The sequence below is a fragment of the Boleophthalmus pectinirostris genome, unplaced genomic scaffold (assembly GCF_026225935.1).
Source record: "Boleophthalmus pectinirostris isolate CB_2022bp ecotype Guang Dong unplaced genomic scaffold, ASM2622593v1 HiC_scaffold_5, whole genome shotgun sequence".
Classification (NCBI taxonomy): Eukaryota; Metazoa; Chordata; class Actinopteri; order Gobiiformes; family Gobiidae; genus Boleophthalmus; species Boleophthalmus pectinirostris.
The window spans coordinates 18,524,443-18,545,740 of NW_026571404.1; the positions used below are offsets into that span (position 1 = coordinate 18,524,443).

At 37.7% G+C, this 21,298-nt stretch overlaps 1 protein-coding gene across 1 annotated transcript in view; it reads right to left on the reverse strand.

The window, feature by feature from the left end:
* Nucleotides 1-17,191: 17,191 nt before the first annotated feature.
* The window catches only part of LOC110156848 (sodium/potassium/calcium exchanger 1-like), a 66,704-nt gene continuing 62,597 nt past the window's right edge, over nt 17,192-21,298 (reverse strand). The window contains exons 4-9 of the mRNA XM_020921078.2: nt 20,146-20,728; nt 19,778-19,920; nt 19,234-19,366; nt 18,916-19,005; nt 18,257-18,423; nt 17,192-17,441 (exon numbers count right to left, since the gene is read on the reverse strand). Of these exons, the coding sequence (XP_020776737.2) occupies nt 17,192-17,441; nt 18,257-18,423; nt 18,916-19,005; nt 19,234-19,366; nt 19,778-19,920; nt 20,146-20,728 (1,366 nt within the window). The remainder of the gene's footprint in view (nt 17,442-18,256; nt 18,424-18,915; nt 19,006-19,233; nt 19,367-19,777; nt 19,921-20,145; nt 20,729-21,298) is intronic.

The window sequence follows — 21,298 nt, forward strand, 5'->3', positions numbered from 1 at the left end:
TTGTAGTCTATAGTAAGCCCCTTTCCTTGTGTACTTGAGAAGGTGTTGTGTTACTGCGGTCCCCACCTCCTCTCTGTGCTGGTGGTTAGCTCATAATCACGACTCCAAACCCCTAACGCTTCTCGGTGGAAACTAAAGATGCCACATCGGATTGCAACAGGAAACCCGGAGAGGTGGCTGCTGTGCCTTTGAATGTCGGGAATGTGGACACCGATTTCCAGGAATAATGGTGTGGCTGCAAAACACTGTCTGTCCCAACACATGCACAAACACTGATCACATTACTGCACACCTGGAGCACAGCGCTGGACTGTTGTACGCAAAAACAAAAGCTCAGAGGTAGTTTGAATTGGATTACTGAGATATTATAATGAGAGCAAGCAGGTTTTCTAAAGCCAGCAACTTTGAAACTATCCTATTGCAAAACAAGTATATTCAAACAACTAATTACTCAAATGTGCAAAATGTATTCATGTGTAACTTTGATTGATTGACAATGGTCTACAGTCCCTTAGCCAATCAGGATACAAAGTGAGGAACACAATGTACGTTCATATGCTGTAAGACAAAAAAAAGCATGCAAATTACACACAAAAAAATCCATGAAACAGCAAGGTCACGAAAAATGAACAGAGTTATAGCGAGAGATGGCTGTGTTCTTACAGTGAGCAGTATTGCCTCTCCACACGCCTGACCCTTTACTTGGAGATAAATAACATTCATGTGTTAATATGAACATTTCAAAGATAGATCTCAAAGGAGACCAATGTGTATCTTTAAACAAATGTATGTATGAGTATGTATAAGTAAAGTATATAAAACCCACTATTTGCACAGTGAAGCAGCTGGTATTGAGAAGTCATAACACATAAGGAACAGATGGGGCCATACGCCTATATCTCTTTCTGGCTGTGCAAATACAACGATATTTATTTCAACAGCTACATTCTCCAAATACCTGCTGCTGTCTCACAATAAAATGTGTTATTTCAAAGAGACTCTTTTGGTTTGCTTTTAAATGGCTTTAGTAGGAGTAATAGGAGACGGGTCATCTGTCATCCACACATTTGATCTATGGCCAATGAAAGACTGTTAGGGCCAGTATTAGCTGAAGAACATTACCACTATCTACATCTTCTGCTCTTAATGGGCTGAGCCAAATGGTTTGTGCCTTGGTTTGGTTTTGTAAATATAATTAATATTGTGAGAATATGTAGCACTGCACTTATGATCATTAGTGCAATTTCACTAATGGTTTCTTGAGCATCAGGTCAGGACTTTGGAAATTGCTGTCTTGTCCTGTTTTTCAGATATGGGTGCAGGGGAAAAGTTCATTTTCAACTGCCAATGTCAAATGTTTTCCTCAATGTTGTGAAAAATGGGGCAAATGCTGAAGACCCAATAGCAAAAAGTATACATTAATTAATAGCGATGACTTGTCTTGACTTGATTTGAGTGATGACTTTGCCTTCTTGCTATAGAATGTTTATATTTACTTCTTATAAGACAACTTTGTAAAAAGCTAAATATCTTATTTACCTGACATGTTTTGGCAGCAGCACTTCCGCCTTCATCAAGCAGAAGTACAGGTAGTACAGGAAGTAAAAGACGTTTTTCTAGAAGTACAGCACTATTCACAAGTCTTGACCACTTCCATTGTTAGTTAAATACCGCTGTAGCAGCAAGCAAAGAAAAAGTGAATTGACCACAATAGAATCCATCAAAGAGCTTAAGTTTGAGCTTTTTACCCCGTGCTTAGCAACCACCACTCTCGCTCTAACCTCTAGTTTTATTGGAAGCATGACAGCACTATTGTTACTCTGATTATGGATTATAGCTTCCCTAACTGCGCCAGCCAAGAATAAATCGGGCATTTGTTGTTGGGTAGGTTGAAGGCATACTGATCGCCTAAACTACAACTCATCATAATATCAATCATTGTAACAGCACTCACTTTCAAGCAGAGGGCATGCCTTTTTCAGGGTAATTTAGCTAAATGAACCAGATCAATGAAGCGATCGCTCCTCTTGATAAATACAGCACAGCTACACAAGCAAATGTTATCTAAGTTTTATATTTTAATAATTCACATATAAATAATATGCTAGATATTCGGACTGAATTAGCAATGAAAAGGTGTTGCATTTCAATACAGAAATAGGTCATGTGTGCAAAAGCATAAAGTTTTTTAACCAGTCAAAGATTACTCAGATAACTATAAAAATGCAAAAAATAAAAATAAATAAATAATATATGTAGGATGACACATTTTTTAATGTTGCTTATTGCTGTTAGGACAACCTAAATTGTTCACATAGCAACGGAGTAGATGGCTGCTTTTGTGGTTGCCTGGCTGAGCAGTTTTTTTTTTGCAGTTCAAAGGACACAAGTAAGAGACTGTTAGATTGTGTGAAATTAACTACAGCAGCTATGGAAAATTGACATGCTACATGCTTTTTACACCATATGTGGCAGCAAATGTGGCAAAAGATCTACATTGATGGAATGAACCATTTCATCACCAACCAAAACAACAGAGTGGAGTAAGAATGAAGTCTTTCTTGATGCATTCATCTGGTTTCCCTGGACGCTGCTGCAGGACACAGAGGAGGGACACTTTTGTCCTGAAGCTTGTTCTTCTCCTCAAACTGCCCTGATACAGATCTGCTGACCCTCCCTGTCCAGTCCTCCTGTTAAACTGCACTGAGCCCTTTGACGGAGAAACAAAGGCGACATGCAGTGTAAATGTTGCTGCATCAAAACTTGAACTTCCCTCTGGATCAATAAAGTATCTATCTTTCTCTGTCTAAATAAATAAATAAAAATATAAAAACATAAATAAATAACTTTATCGCCACATTATTGGTTAGACAACATAAACACAACATATATTTCATAATTTATGTACATTTGGTGTTTTTAACGGTGCACAATGTAACTTTTCTGGTGGAAGGACATTTGCTGGGTAGGCTGAAGACATACCGATTGCCCAACCCACACTACATCTCATCATAATATTAATCATTGTAGCGGCACTCACTTTCAAGCAGAGGGCACGCCTTTTTGAGGGTAATTTGACTAAATGAACCAAATCAATGAAGTGATCTGGAGAAATACACCTGCAAAATGTTTTTACAGAGGACAATGGGGCCGCGCAGAGGGGCAGAGCGGGGAGTGAGTCATCCACCTGGGCATGCTGGAGCTAATTTAGCCAGCATGCTCCATCACAGCGGTGTTTCATAGCAGCTAATGCATCCTGATTGCTGGTTTATTTACATCGACAATCAGTCAGTGTGCTACTTTATATTCAAATGTCTTTAACTGTCTTTCCGTCATTGTCAGCCTAGTCTGCTCTATCTCCTCTTTCAGCACATTTCCACTGATTTTCACTAATGCCCTCTAATCAATATGCATGAATTAAGGTGTCAGTTAACAAGAAATGAGAAGGGTTTCAAGCAACATTATCCATCTAAGCAGAGCTACTCAAGCAAAATGTCATCTTACTTTTAATATTTTAATAATTAATCACATAGAAGTAAAAAACATAGAAGTCAGATTGATTAAATTAGCAATGAAAGGGTCTTGCATTACAGAAGAGAGGTGTGCTGTTGCAAGTTCCACCTATGTGTTCACAATGTTTTATTTTAGCTGGTCAAATACATTACTAAATGACTAACTGTGAGAAAAAAGAAATTATATGTATTTTATATGTAAATTATATGCATTTAATTTTAAAATATTTGTTAGTGTCGGGATGATCTGAGATGACAGTATTGCCACATAATTTGTTATTGAACATGAACACATGAACATATTAGTGTATATCATAATTTATCAGTGTTACCAGGATTTTAATGGTGCAGTATATAACTTCTAGTGGAGGGTTCGCCAACTGCTTGTCACCATGGAGATTTCTTTGTCTGGATTGTTGCATAGTACTGCTTTAAAATCTATTTCTGAATGCCACCAGGCTAAGTTCCAAATATATCTGTGGATAAGGAATGACGCTCACATTTAGAATAGATATTTTTCAAGGTATTTTCTAAGCCACAAAAGCAACCATAATTCACTGAATGACTTATAGATATGTTTAATGTCTGTAGCATTACTTTATCTCTCTGGTTGGTTTTTACAGCAGCATATTTTGGCTTTGGAGACGTGTGGAGACACTTTTTAAAATATTTCATCCAGTCCTTGTATTTGCAGAGGTTGCTGGTGCTAGGCTAGTGCATGTCAATGGCCATAGTTAACCTGCCACTAAAAACACTCCACAATGCACCAACAACTTGCTGCTGCTGCTCAGACATAAATACTTCAAATGCAAGGTTGGTTTAACTTCTAAAATTATTCTATCAACACAGACATTCTCATCGATAGACTGGTGCAATAATAGATCTGCTTCAGGTGCTTTTTGGAGTGGGTAAGACTGTTTTTAGTGGCAGGCTAACTATGACCATTGACATGCACTAGCCTAGCACCAGCAATCTCTGCAAATACAAGGACTGGATAGAATAATTTAAAAAGTGTCTCCACACATCTCCAATACTCTGGCTAACTAGGAAATGAGGCCCTATGTCCAAAATTCTGAACTATCATTTTAAACAAAGAATAATTATGATCAGGGTCACCAAAATTTACTTCCCACCTCTGCACTCATTGCTTCTTATATGAATGTGAATGCATGTGTGTATGGATCAGTGGGGGATGGCTGTGAGTGGCGGGGCATCAGGAGACATCCAGTGAAGCTGAATCACAGGATTGCTCCCAGGATTGGTCCCAGGACAGCGGGCAGATGTGAGAGCAGGATCACTGACACACACAGTGATAAATGTGGGGCCTGTGACCTTGGAGGAGGCTGTCCCGCTGCTGCACCCATCTGACAGCCCCCTTTGTATTCACCACTCAACAGGCACTTCTCTGTAATGGCCATGAGAAACGTCCTTCGGTCTCACCTTTGAATATCTGGACACATGTTACTGTCTGCAGCTACACAGGAGGAGCGGGGTGGACTTAAGTCACGTGAACATAACATGAAAGGTGAGACAATACAATACCTCTAAAAAGAAAAAAATAAATAAATAAATAAGATAAGAAGACCTTTATTTGTCCCACTGGGGAAATTCCAGTGTTCAAGAACAGCATTAGAAAAGAAATATGTAATTAAAAAAAAAAAAAAAAACAAAAACAAGATTATTCTCATTAAAGACAGACTTAAATCTAAAAATCACAGCATTGTGCAAGAGTACCACACTATTAGCAAGACTACAAAAACACTTTCTGTTTAGCACATATTTTACACTGGATTCAAGGCAGTAAGCCGATAAAATGTCAACCTGACACATTCAATCACTGAGTTCCATAGTTCAGAAGCATGTGATTTTCAAGCAGACTAATGGATTTTTTTATGGAAGATAACATTGACAAGAAGGACCCACGCACAAATTTGGTGTGGACCAGGATCCAATTGTGGCCAGAGGATTATCAGGTTTAAACGGACAAAGGTTATAACATGCTTTGGGGAGTTAAGCACTTTCCAAAAAGTGATAAAGTTAAAGTGCATATGCGAGGCTTGTGCTCACAGTCCCTCAGATTAGATTTGACAGTTATCACAGTTGGCACTCTACTATCCAACAAATCCTGAGCCTCTATAAACAGGCTTCAACTCAATAGCAAAAATAATAATCATAAAATATTACAACGCATTAGCATGTTGTTGTTGGCTATTCCCACATCGTGTTAGTCTGAGGACAAATTAAATTCTGACTGTCAAGGCTAATCAGCGTAGGGGATACAACATGAAGCCGAAGCCACCAATGGTGATTTTTTTTTTCCTAAATGAAAAAACAAAAATACAAGTAAAATCAACAAGAATGAATAGACTATTTAGAATATGTGATACTGCAAATACAATGTGTTATAAAGGATGCATTTCTTAGAAGCCTTGTACTTGATTGTTTCCATGTATTTGAGCAAAATGTCTCTTTCCCCAGGACAGATATATTAGCATAAGCAGCTCTTGAGGTCAAAGCAAGTCTGGTGTTAGTCTAGTGTGTACTGTCTGAATGCAATTATAATGCATTGTCTGATAATTAGCAAGTGCATGGTTAGCATATTAGTTGCTGTTAACTTTAAAGTAACATCAAAACTCCACTCTTTTTTTATTTATTTATTTAATTTTATAATTTGCCATTTTTGAGGGAATGGATACCCGGCACATTAATAATAAAATAGACATAACAAAATGTTCTTTTGTTGTTGTTTTTCTGTATGTGTGTTTTATATTTTGGTATGTCTATTTTGTTATTAATGTGCCGGGTATCCATTCCCACTCTGACCTTTGAAAGTTGTGAGAAGTGCTTACAAACTATCACAGTGAATAATTAGGGTGCTCAAATGCACCTACAGTAAGTAAGGAATAACTTTGGACCGTTACACTGTGTAAAATGAACTCATTTTGTTTTTAGGTCAGTAAACATCAGGTACAGTACCTTTAAGGTTAATATCAACTATTCAGATTTTTATTTTTAAACATTTTCTATCTTACTGGTACAGCTACCTACCAATTTATTCAGAAATAGCTAAATAGAGATGTCTTGTTTTGTCTCAGACATTGCAGAAAACACCATTTTCCTCTCATTTTGCTCGGTATGAATGTAACTTGATGTTGATGTTTTGGTTCCAAACAGACTGAGATATAAAAAGTGGAAACAGTTTTTGTTTTGAAAAAGATCTGATTCTAAGGATAAGCAAAACACGGCAGTTCTGATTAATGCGAGGCGATTCATTTAAGGCACTTCTCAAAAACCTCTTTCACTGAGACAGGAATTCAACTGCAGCTGTCGCCAATTACACTGGAACACATTGGAGATAGTAATGAAACATGGAGGTTTTTGTTTTGATTCTAATATGCCCATACATCATTGCTCTAATTAAGGTTTATGCCTGAAATTAGCCAAAAATGTCAGCTCTACTGAAATGCGGTGGCTGATGTGGCATCAAAAATAACTAAGGGCTCCCAATAGTTAAAACAATGAGAGTGACACCTGCAATGTTTAACAAAAGAGAGTTTTCAATTTTTTTTACCTGAAGAATGAGAAAAGTATTCACTTTCACATATATTACTCACTAAGGCCATTCTCAAATGTATTAAATAATAATTATTAATTTATAATTATTAAATTTATTTAGGAGTAATACTAAAACAGCTGAGCTGATTCCTGGATGTCACAAAATCTACAATAGTTATTAAGTTCATAGTAAGCACATTTGAGTGATCGAATGACACCAAGATCTAAACCAGGTCCATACCAGGTCTGAACTGAAGTCTAAGTACTGGTAGGTTGAAAATAGAAGTAAACTGATGTATTTATTTCTAAACAAAGATTAACTAAAACAGGAAGTAAACAAGACTAAACTTGCCTCTAAATTATGCACCAAAGACCAGAACAGAAGCAGCCATCTTGCCATTTGTACCACAGTTTGAGAAGCACTGCAGTCAGGTGAATGCAGTCATCAGATCAGATTCTCAGAACAGAATATGACACTGGATTACAATAAAGAGGTTGTCAGTTGATTGCTGTATTGGGTCATTGTCCATATTGTGTTTATTAAGCGTCATCTTCTTTGTTAACGCAGACAATGTCACGAAGAATGACAAGACTGACATTGTTCTACAACCCTGCAGGGAGTTTTCTACAAAATATTTATCAGTTTGCCCGATAAAATACTAATCCCTAGTGCTGGCCACACACTCTTCATACAATATATTTATCCAGACTGGCACTGATAGCTTGCATGTTACTTCTCAATTACAACTACAACATCTCAATTATACCTCTGAGTTTTCTTATACTACAAGAGTATAGCGTTGGCCAATTCTTAATAAAAAATACATGCAGTTGTCTATTGTAATTAAGCATATAACCAAGATTTGAACATGAAAATGTTTAATTACGGTCTAGAAGTGATGATAATTGCAGCTAACATGGACTGAGTAAAATAATTCCACAATACAATAAATGCTGCTATGTGCCAGTGGTCAGACAGCCTAAAACCACAAATGCAGCTTTTTGCTTGAGTGAACTTTCAGAATATTGCTGCCGGCTTTGGACATCTCCACATACAATTTCACTTTTAATGTTGCCTCTTTTTAGAAAGATCGACTAAAACTGTTGTTGCCATAACAACAAAAGAACTTTTAGCAAAAATGTAGGATGTGTTTAAATTAATGGCAGCTATAGTAATAATTAGAATGACCTATTGTAATGCATTCATTATTGGAAACTATAATTAATGTGGTAATAAAGTTTGTTCTCTAAAGTAGTTTAATTGCTTATGTGATATAATTTCCTTCAGTCCCCTGCACACTCTTTTAGAACAAAAAATACCACAAATGCAAGTACATTGAGATTTATAAGATTCTTTTTTTTTTTTTTTTTTGCAGATGGGAGCAAATACATTTCCAGCAGCTCTGCACTTGAACAAATTGAAAAACTCTGATGGGACGTGGTACAATACTTGTTGAATACACTTGACGGCAGTGGGGCACCAACCCTGCGCCCATCATCACCGAATTTTACACGGAATGAGGGGGAAACTTTTCAATGAAATAAATGAGTTTGCACTACATTGTAGTTCAGGGAGCATGTTTAATATGTAGATGTGTCTCTTCTCTCACTGGTGTGGTTGTGTCACTGCTACATTCATTACTCAGTGTCAGTCATTTATTCAATAGACAATTTTCATACTCCTTTTCAATAATTTTAAAACATTAGAAGAAAATGCTTTGAAGAATACTACTTTAAGTTGCATGTATGAAGAAAGCTTATCGTGAAAATAAGTCAAAATGAATTTTCTTAACAAAACACATGTATCTTTATGCAAAATGATAAAAATAACAAAATTAATCTTATAAAACTTCAAAATAAAAAGACATTCACCAGTTGACCTACACTTAATAGGTATATAACTTTCCTTGAATCCTGTGTAGTACAGCATGTAATACAATAGAGAGGTCAGCCTGAGTGGGCATTGTTCTAAACACAATAGTGCGCTCTATATTTCTTATGTTTTTGTGCTTGGAGACAGGGCTCTGGTGAGGTCTAATGACTGGCTGTAGACAGAGGAGCTCAGAACTGAAATGGCACATCTGCAGCTGACCTTTCACAGCCTCATATTGCACTAAGAGCCTTTGATCACTGGGATTATACTGCGGCCTGTCTGGACCTCACAGAGACCCAGTGGCCATGGGACATACAGCGGACAGAGAAATGTACACAAGTAACTCAAAAATAAATTTAATAGAACTTATGTAATTCCTTTCTATACATGGGACAATAAATTCTTGTATAAATGGTCACCTTTATATGTGCTTTTCTACTTTTCAAGGCACTCAAAGCACTTTACATCAAGGAACCACACTCCCTTACACATATTCATACACCAGTGTACACAGACACTGGGGGCAAGGTGGGTTAAGTCTCTTGCCCAAGGACACAGCGACAGTATTCATCTGTTGGGAGCTGGAATCACAACTCCAACCTTTGGATCAGTGGAAGAACACTCTACTGACTTAGCTACTGTTGGCTCTATCGAATCTTGATTAATATTTGAGAAGCAAAATTTGACCTTACCTTCACTGGCAGGTCAATTCAAAACCAATCCATGTACCATTTGTTATTTTGAATTTCAATTAAGAACGAAAAAACAATAAAATGGGAAAACTGTTTGTTATTTCATTATTCCGTTTTAGTGTCAAACAAAAAAACGGATTTCGTCCTCTATTTCCAATATTTAATATGAAGTTTATTTCAAATAAACAAAAATTTTTAAACGGTCTTGGTCAAAAAACAATGCTCATTTACAACAACAACCTGACAAGTCAACCAATAGATAAGTTAATTTAGCAAAAGTCACAGTGTCACAGTTCAAATATAAACAATTGTTAAAGATGCAATATGTAACTTTTTTGGTACACAGTCTGTCACCTGCATGTCCCTACACATATTACTGCTTTGCTATTGACATTAAACCTATTTTTGACCATGGACACAAGCAGATGGCACACATGATGGGTTAAATGACAGATCTGTGGAGAGGTGAGTCAACTCATAGTACCCCTAAACCAGTAAGAACACAATTTATAAATTTTAAGCACTAAAACACTTGATTTTGAGTCTATAAAAACATATAGTTCATATTCATTATTGGCATATTAAGAAAACATTCTACTTTAAAAAACAATATTCATAAATTGTGCATTTGTTTGTTTGCTAGTTAAGGGCTTGATGTTAGTATTTATTAATTTGTCTAGCTGACTCCTTCATGACTTCTTCTCAATTTTACTTAATTTTATCCAAAGCAGTCTCTTCTGTGATTTTGATCATCCACACCAGAGGATAAAACTTCAGTGTAATTGTAGAGCTCTTGTCCTACCTCTGTAAATGATATTCTTGTGTAACATTTTATTTAAAGCTAGAGGTTGTATCTGGACTAATCCTGCAGGTGCACCCATTATCATAAAAGAGAGAAATGTGCCAACTCTGTCTGTTATTTAAATATGTACTCCCTTAGAAAATAGTACAATACATTTATTAAAAATGAATAAGTAGTGTTATAAGTGAAACAAAAAGTCAGAATTTATGGTCATTTGATTTTCCAAGTGTCTGTAAAAGTACAAAGAAAGATTCTAAACAGGGAGTACAGCTGGCAAAACACTCAACACTTTATTTACTCATAACAATGTCTTTCGCCATAATTTCTGTGCATATTTCGGCAACAACAGTTTGGATAAGCAAAAGCCAAACAATTTGTTACGGAAAATGTTGTATTAAACCTAAATTAACTCACTTCACACTCAATAAAGGAGTAAAAATGACCAAATTGCCCATTCTTTCAATATAATTATCTTCTCCCACAGGTGTCTTGAGCGTATCCCGGCAACTACGATCCTATAGTGGAGACACATTTTGGTAGAGAGATTGTTTCTTATAGGCACCACAAAAATTGGTCTCCTATTCACTGGTGCAATATTAGAGGCATACCCAAAATTTTGAAATCATATATTGTTTTATATATTGTACTTTGGTGAGACATAAAGCCTAATGCATTTTTGTAGAGTGGGTGGTCTAAAATGTATTTATTTCCCAAGCTGTAGTACATTAAAAGTGCACTATGTAACTTTTCTTTTGACTGGAATGTTTCACAGTATCATATTAAACTTATCCATCTTGTATTTACTTCATTAGATGATTTATTGGTCCTTTTAATTAAGGCTATGTTTATATGATGATAATCTGAACAGAAGACGCAAAAGTGGCGTCGAGTCTTGACATTTTAATTTTCCGCATTTAGATGAACATTTTCAGGAGGAAAGTTGCATGCACACGGTGACGCAAAAGTGTGTGGAATTCGACTGGGTGTGCATGCCAGGTTTCTGTGTACTGTATTTATGTGGTGTAAACGCGTACGTGGCGTGAGCAGATCTGACCAGAGTTTAGCATCTTGGGCAGTGTAGATGGAAACGCTAAAGCAGAGCGTATTCAATTTTTCCACTCTGGAGGGTGGTTTCAGACTTTTGTGTTTTAAAGCCCCAAAAATGCCATCACTGTCTAAATAAAAGGCGCTTCTGATAAAATATTTTGTCGTTCTCGTGTAAACAGGCCCTGAGATATCTGACCTGTAACTGCCTCCATAGACATGGTTAATGTAATGCCATACTGTTGAACATTCCAGGCAAAACAAAAACAACTCCATGGCGACAAGAGTGGCACAGGCCCCACCAGAAAAGTTACATAAACGCCTTTAACTTTTTATTCAACTAATACTTTGCAGCTGATGCTGTCAACTTTCCCTCGTGGTGTGATTCTAACTGGAGGCACTGCACTCTGAGGCTTTATTATAGTTTAATTTAAGATTAATTTGACCAGCATGAGTTGACTTAGCTGGAACTACAACAGGAGAGCTGATTTCTGCTGTGAAAGTCCCTCTCAAATAGTTTTCCAGTTAGTCACTTTCACCTTTTTGTTGAAAATCAAACTCTTAAACGGGACTGTGAAGGCTCATACTGATCACATGCTCCTGAAAATGTGTTGTTTGAATCAATTTTGTATTTTTCTTGAGGTTTCAAACAACTATAAAACATTTTTTGGCTTTGTGTAATCATGGTAAAAGATAAATATAATGCCATACATATGCAGAACATCTCCTGCATGATGCCACTGCGAAGTATCAATACCTCAGAAGAACTTTTCGGTGGTACCCAGCTCATGTCCAAAATATAGCTAGAATCCAACTCCTTTATAACAGGATAAAAGGTTGAAAGAACTCATAAATGTACTACAAATGAAGCCGGTCCAATGACACCAGGGTAGTCATCCAAGATTTTTTTTTTTACATTGAAAAAAGCACATCTGAAATTGAACATTATATGAGAGACTTCACTGTGCTGCAAGACTATACCATTTGGATGTAAATCAAAACCTAATTACGTTGGTCTCTGGAGATAAAAAGGTGGTTGTTCTTGGTCCAGGTGCTCCCTTCTCTATTCCACATCTCATCCCGCTTCCATTGCCAAAAGCTATCAGACGCACTGAAGCACGCTCCCCCCAGTGCTGCAGCCAGTCAGGTGTTCATAAGTACTGCCTTAAGGGACACAAGATACGCTCACGGGACACCTTTGATAAAGCCCCTTCGCTCTCTACTACGCCCCTCTTTAATATCCAAATCACTGCTATCCCATATGGTGCAGGTAATTGACTCAGTGATTTAAGGAGGCCTGACCATTCCCCTGTCCTGTGTGTGCGACGCAGTGATAAAACATAAGCGGTAGTTCAGTTAATCTGCCAGCGGACCTCGTCAGAGAATGTAGTGACCCAGCAGCAATTCGAGATTAATGTGAAAATCTCCCAATAAGCCGTAATTAGCCTTAATGTTTAAAAGAGGCTGGAATTGTGATTTTGGTACAACTGAACAGAAACCATAAATCAATGAAGTGAAATATAGTGGAAATTGGAAGTATATATATATGCAGAAGATAAACAATTATATCTGTGTGCTGTGACTATTTGCAGCTGAGAAAATAGATGTAATTAATGGAAATGCATTCATTACTGACAACTGATACTTTAGTTTGGTGCTGATGTAAACAACATATCCTGGGAATGTGATGCTAACTGTAGGCTCTGTTCTGTTTGAAGCTCTGTTACTCAAATTAGACTTTAATCTGAGTTTTGTTTCTTTTTTACACAATTTGACCAGAAAGAAGATACTTATTATTTTTTCTTTTTCTTTTTTCTTGAGTTTTCTTGAGAACATTCTGCCATAGAAATACAACCCCAGTGTGATGTGACTGCAAACTATCAATAGTATCAATATTTATTGTTTCCATATTACTGCAGAGAGAGAGCATGGTAAAGGTTACGCTTACACTGAAACGAATCACCATATCACTGTTTTGGAAACAATTTGTGTCCAGATACATCATTTCTGTGTCTGCAATAAAAGCCTTCCTGATCCACACAGTAACACAAAACCGCCTGAAACACTAGTCACATGACTAGACTGGGCAGTAAAAACAAGGACGCACCACCATGGAGCACCATGTCTGAAGTTGCATCAGCCGATTTCAAGCCTATAAGACGGCAAGCATGAAAGTAGTAAGTAGTTCTTGCTACGCTGTTTCCCGTTTGTCTATAGTTTGTTTAAACTGTTTTCCACAATAGCATCACATGACCGATGTCATGAACCCAGCAAATCAAGAAGGCACAAGTCACAGTAACGTGGTCCATAGGCATCCACACAGTGCCAGATCAGATCCATACTCAGATGAATTCATGGGAGCTGGCAGCACCAGATCGTTCCGTCTCTGGAGCTATTTTCCATTGGACTAGTGTGGACAAACACACCATCCGCAATGAAAACGACTCAAATACGTACAATTGTGGATGGGTCCTATACAGTGGTTGCATAATACACCATTAACTATAGCATTTTTTAAAAGTTTGATGCTGTACCTTAATAACTGCAGCTGGGACACAGTATATTCTGCATAACATTCCACATAACATGGCAATTTAACAAATCTCATATTAATTAATACATCTCCTGACAGCCTCAATGTCATCTGTCACTCACTTCAGTCTAATTCAACCCTACCACGTTTATGAAGCAAAACATGTCGGCCATTTTAAGGCCATGAGCGTGGCGCATGTCCTCTCTCAGTGATTTATGTGCACTTTGGTTAATAGTCGGTTTGGGAAATGCCCGTTGCTGCTTGTGACAATTGCAGGACTGAAATTACTACCATTCAGAAGCAATGAATTTCAATCACCTTTCTTGTCCAGATATGCAGATTGGCTCTTGAGTCAGTCAGGTCATTTGACAAATTATGGATACTGATATCAAGTAGAATTGTTAAAATTTGAGATAGAGGAAAAAAACACCTGTGCTTCATCAAATTACGGACTGCTAATTCTAGGTGTGACTGCACTGTTGTCTCCAGTGCAACCTCAGTTGACAGCAGAAACGGTGGGAGGGCTCACAATGTTTTCATCCAGCTAGCTGTTCTTGCAGTTTCTTAGCAGAACACTCAACAAAAAGCTCAACTCCTTAAGAGACGATTTGCAATTGCAATTAACTATAGAGTGGCTCTAGTTCTGCTCAAATTGTGCAGGCCATAAAATCAGCTTAAATTAACTAATAAAAAAAATGTCAGATGGAAGGTTCTTTGCTCTGAATGTTTCATAAAGTCTAAATCTACCAGGTTAAGTACAGGTCAGATCTGTGGAGAGGTGACCACATTTATAGTAAAAATGGCAAGGTGATTTGAAGTAATAAAACACCTGCAGTTGAATAAATGCCAGATAAGTTTAATGCCATACTGGGGAACATTCCAGGCAAAGAGATGACATCTACTCTTCCACCCATCCTTCTGTGTAATATTTAGCGTCGGTCCCTTCATGTGTGTTTAGGGCCAGGGAACAGCAGTGTAAAGATCATGTGTGGACAGACATCATCTTATTTCCCCAAAGAGGTCCTTCTCTAGAGCCCAGGCGCTAAATACAGAGCTGCTCCCTCTCATGAGAGAAGGAGCACAGGGAGCACGCTGTAATGATCTACTCTGATAGTCCTAGTTTGGTTTAAAATGTCACCATTTTGTGTGTTTTGAATCCATTGTAGTATTGTGTTTTAATCTTCATCTTCACTTTTTATATTTGATCAGTTAAAACCTTGTTGTGGACAAGTTCACCAATAAATAGACTAAAATACTGTTATTTATTTAATTTTGTGCTGTGTTTATGTAGAAAAAAAAATCCTTACTTTAAGCAGGTTTGCCTCAACACAGACCTGATCCGTAAACTGACAAAACACCTGTTTGTGAACCATGGAGATGTTTGTGTGCAGATAAAAATGAAAATGTTCCACAAATTAATTTCATGATTCTTTACTAATGAGAATTCTGGAGGATTTTACCATAATAACTATGGTTTAGCCCCCTATATTATATACTGAGTGATCATTACCATTAAATAAGGCCAACTCTATTCACCAAGTCATTTATTAATTCTTTAGGTTACCCATATACCCACAGGTTCCCAAAGAAAATCAAAAGACAAGAGCTTATAGCCTGCATTCAGTCATTGTAATCTATTCATGGTTTTCAGTGAGATGGAAATCTTTAGCACCGTCACCATAGTAATTAACAGTTCAAAGCAAAATTATATCTTATGAATAGGCAAAAGTTCTCAAAAGATCACCTAGACACAGGAAACTGAAACAAATGAACATCATATTCTTCTGTCCCTAAAGCCAATTTGAGATGCTGAGAATTGCCCCTATATTTAATACCAGAGGCATATGGAGCGAAGATGTTTGGTTGCATAAAGTCTAATTATCGGTGTGGTTTTGTCTGTGAGGCTGACAGATGGAGGTGCCAGGATGTGAACAGTGCTGATGATTATTGTGAAAACATTAAACTCTCGAAGGACTCACTGTTTCTCCACTGTTTATAGTTCAGCTTCTGTCATAACCTGACACTTTGTGCTCTTATTCTCATAATATAAAGAGCACAAATTATAATAATGTGTGGGAGGAGAATGAAACAATGTAATGAAAAATGCATTCTGACTTCCAATTAATTCCTGCTCTGATCATGTCTTAAAGGTTAAGCAGTAGCTTGATAGTATCTGGTCACTGTTCTTTGGTTAATACATTTAACACCTTATGAATGAATAACCTGTGTCTGTGACCCAATTAACAATCTAAATTTAAAATGATACATTTTAAATGCTGATCCATACAAGAAACCTACAATAAGAGAAACTTTATTATATGTAATTATGTGAGCAATTTTAAAACATTTTGCCTGCCATTAGCTAAAACTGGGACAAAGATCAAACTGAAAACCACCAAAAAGCTGTGGGTGATATCAAGCCTGTCTGATATTTTGGAGTCTTGATGCAGAGTGAGTCCTCCGCTCGGTGAGGAGGACTCCTCCATGAACGGGACCTGAACAACTGACTCAAGTCCCTGCTAAACTAAAGTTTAGCAGCTAGGTAGGGCAGGTGGCTCTCCTGCCCACCGAACATGTACAGGAGTGCTCTTGTCCCAAAAGTTAAACCTACTCAAATCTATTCAAGGTATTTTTCTTCATGTACCTTTAAACATTTTCCATTCACAGTTTTATTACCCTAACAGTTCCTAACAGGACATAAACCAAAAACTGAATAAAGCATTAACTTTTATTGAGAGAACAGTTAAACTGTTATGGAAGAAAATCATTATAGATTATCAACAGATCAGGAGTATAACCCACAACCTCCTTCTTGAGAGGAGGAGACAAGTGCATATGACAGGGTTAGGGTTAGTTTGAGAACCTCTTTTTCTTGGTTTGGTGGGATAGTATGTGGTAAATATTTATCATTGTTTTTTTTAGCTTTTTTTCAACTAAGTGGCAGTTCGTGAGAAAAAAAGAGTTCTAAAATGGAGCGGCGGTACATTTGGTAGAATTCAAAGGTCAGATCTGTGGAGAGGTGACCACATTTATAGTAAAAATGGCAAGGTGATTTTGGGTAATAAAACACCTGCAGTTGAATAAATGCCAGATAGACAAATTTAATGCCATCCTGGGAAACATTCCAATTCAAAATGACTATAAAGCTCTCATGAGTGCTCCATTGCAGATCCCATGATGTTAGATGAACACGGGACACGGTATCATGTGATTCTCAAGTAGAACGCTGAACAGGAGGAAGAGGAAGTAGAGGACAAACATCATGAGGCCCAGTGTGTGGTTCATTTTCCAGCGACACACAACGATGGACATGATGATGAAGAGCAGCATGAGGAAGAGCATAACAATGGCACAGAACAGACCATTAGAGCTGACCAACACTGCCTCTCCACCATGGGTCAGGGAGGAGAGTAGCCAGGGAAAAGGGAGACTGCGGGCAGAAAAAGAGTAAGAGAGAGAGAGATGTTGTTTAAATATCAGTCTGTTAGTAATAGTTTGTATTTGAAACAGTTTTAGTGGCTAAAACTCAACAGTAACTTTCACTGCATTGGTCTGTATTTTATGCAAAATGACACCATATTTGGGTGTCAGCACACCACATGGACAAAACCACTGATAATTACTCTGTTTACTTCACACTTATCACTATAAAAGATGAATTTATTACCAAAATGAAAAATATTTTTCAGAGATTTTGTCATATTCATTTGGTAGAAAATGGGCAAGTACAAATACAACAAAGCTCAATTATACTTATTAAGTATAAGGGACATTTTTAATGAAAAATTTTTAGTAGAATTTTGCTCTCATGACATGTCTACAGCAACGGTACATTCTTAATAGCAGGTAACTATGGTGACAATCAATCTCTCTAGTTCCTTATTTATATCTCATTGGTTATAACTATAGTAGTGGATCCATGCTTATAAACTTGTTAGCTTTAAACAACTGCAATTTCTTTTTAACGTGAGGTGTGCTGTCACTAAAAAAAGAGGAAATTGTAAATGTTATTTTAGTAGGACAGCTAAATAAAACATGGACACATTTGTAGATAGTGCAGACAAATCACGGTTGTTACATTTGGCAATGAGTATTAAAAGTCAATATTTGACTTCCACTAATTTATAGCATAAAGAAACACCTGCCACCGCCAACAGCTGAAAAGGTCTGTAGAGTTCAGTTTTTGTTTGTTTGTTTGTAGTGCTCCAACTTGTGTATGTATATTTTTGTAGTGCTCACATGTACCCTACTGTGATGTAGAAGATGTTGCTGCCCACAGAGCTAGACACGGCCATATCGCCCAGGCCTTTTCGGGCCACGATAACGCTGGTGATGAGGTCCGGAATGGAGGTGCCCACTGCCAGAATGGTGAGGCCCATGATCTCATCCGAAATGCCCACAGTCTCCCCCACCTGCAGGGACATGGGAATGTACTGTTTGGAGTTCTTGTGCTGAGTTCACATGGCAGCATCAAAATCACGTCAAAAGCCTCTAATTGGACCCTTTCAAATTTGAGGGCAGATGCTTGAAGTGCGTTGTGTGAACACTGTGTTACACATGATTTGCCAAAAGGGTTGGAGGGAACTAGGAATGAGTTAGATTTAAATAATAGGGATAGGACAACATTTCGTGAGACGATATTGCCACATGACACATGCATTTCCCCAGGTACTTTAGATCGCACAAAAAAGTGTTGTCGAGTTACATTTTTGGCGAAGCATTGCTACAGTGAATGCAAACCATTAAATAAAGTAAATCAAAACTTGTACGGCCAAAATTGTGAGTGGGATATCTCAATGAATTTGTTATAAATTATATAAAAATCTCGTGGACATGCAGACATTCACTTGGAACTAGTTTAGCTGCCTAAGTAGGAGAAAATGTGCATTTTGTCATTGTTTCACCTGATGGGCCCACCACACCATGAAGTATGAGAAAGTTGCAATCCACAAGATGGAGCCGATGAACGTCACAGCAAAGAACTTCCACCAGGCCTTCAGAACAAGACCAGAAATGTGATCGTACTGACAAAACCAGGTCTATTTATGAATCTATAGGGTTAGGGTTAGGGTGCTCATGTTCAACTAGGAAGTTTTTTCTCTATGAAACTATGGGAAACTAGATACATTTTTGTAGACACTGTTATAATTTTAATGCTAAATATGTTAAATTTGTTTTGTTAAAATTTTTTTTTTTTTTTTTTTTTTTTTCGGTCCTCTTACCGGCTTCCTGACATTGGGCAGTGTGACACACAGAAGGAGCAGAATGGGCAGCTGGAACAAGTACTTGGCCTGTTTGGGCCGGGTCTGGGGGACTCTCCTTCTCTGCATCTCCATCATCCCCTTTCTCTGAGATCTATAACACAACAGGGCTTTGGTAGTCAATGCATTTAGTTCTAACTATACCATACCATCGACATAAACATCACAGGTTGAGTGGTTAGATCCACTGACCCACAGGTTGGCTGGTGTGATTCCAGCTCCCACAGATGAATGCTGCCGTTGTGTCCTTGGGCAAGACATTTAACCCACCTTGCCCACAGTGTCTGCGTACACTGGTGTGTGAATGTGTGTGTGAATGGGTGAGTTGTTCCTTGTTGTAAAGTGCTTTTTCCACCTTGAAGGTGGAAAAGCGCTATAGAAAAATGTGACCATTTACCATTTACCAAGACTCATTTAGAGAAATAAAAATTTCACCTTATTTGGAAGGTGGTTATGAGTTAGGTTTACCAAAGATCTATAAGAACAAAACCTCCACAGATCTCACCTCGGTTTCAGGTGGGTCCATCTCGGGGTCTGGCCCAGGTATGGTCCCGGGTTCAACATCAGAAACAAAAGCAGGAGATCCGGCCACCTGTTGACCAGAAAAAAGTATGGGCACATCTGACTGACTGACTGACCCACACTCTCCTGGATAAATAAAGGTAAAACATAAGAACAATAACCTGCTCTAAGTTTTGTCTCTTTTAGCAAACCTGAGCAAAACCACAAAGAGATATAATGGGATGGAAAAGACAGAAACAAGCCAGGGCATTGTTGTTGAGCCAATTCAGTCTGCAAATTTTATAGAACTCGGAGCAAAACTGTAGCTCAATGTTTATGGGCAGCTGCTTTAAAATGATGCACAGTTCTGACCTTGTCCGACTCGTTGGTGCTCCCTACAGCTCTGTTCTTGCGTCTCTTGCAGCACACCTTCACCGCTGTTTCAGCTTGAACGTTAAACTTCATAAAGGTCAAATAAGCTGCATATCCCAACAAAAGCAGTACACTCTCCCACCACTGGATGGAGTTGTCCAGGAAAAACACAATCAACATAATCAAGTAGAGGACATAAAAGGACATGTCCCGAAACAGTGGCCACCAGGTCAAGCTCAGCACTCCACGGGAGAAGACAGCGCACATGCCAATGACAAACAGGATGTTAAAGACGGCCGAACCAACGATTGTCCCGATCCCGACGTTGGTGTGAGAGATGAACACTCCAATCAGCGATGTGAAAAGTTCAGGAGCAGATCCGCCGGCCGCCATAAAGGTCGCCCCGGCAGCGTCTTCAGTTATCCTCAGTTTTTCTGTGATGATTTCCAACGTCAGAACAAAGAACTCATCACAAACGATCGCCAATGCAAGAAACACGTACATCATCCCAAAAAGGTGAAGTATAATCCAGCCCTGACGTCTCTGCTCCAGCGAGAACATGTCCACCGGGTACTCCCCTTTACTGTGGACAAATGAGACATATATTAACTAAAAACCAATGGTCAGATGACTGTCAAAATGAGAGACAGAGTGTGAGGCTGTGAGGAGTCTGTGACTTGAACAGGTTACAATGAGATTCATTTCAGTGACCTCAAACACCTCCAGCTTTACTGAGCATAGACCTGTCCAAGTCCAAAAAGCCTCATGTGTTTAGAGTAGTGGCGCCAATTCAATTCAACAAGATACAATCTTGATTGAGTGTGAATGTTCATAAAAAATAATGAAGGCCTCTCCTCGGTACCATTAAGGTCAAGATTATTAGCAGAATAATCTTGAGCTTCATCAGAACTAGACCACATAAAGTATGAATATTTTGTGTTGGGTCTATATTGAGTCTATATTGTATTAAAATGTTTGTCTTAAAGTTTTGCTTTAAAAAAAAAAAAAAAAAAATAAAAAATAAATATAATATATATATATATATATATATATATATATATATATATATATATATATATATATATATATATATATATATATATATATATATATATATATATAGTTATGGCTTCAAAATTGGAATTGAGTATCT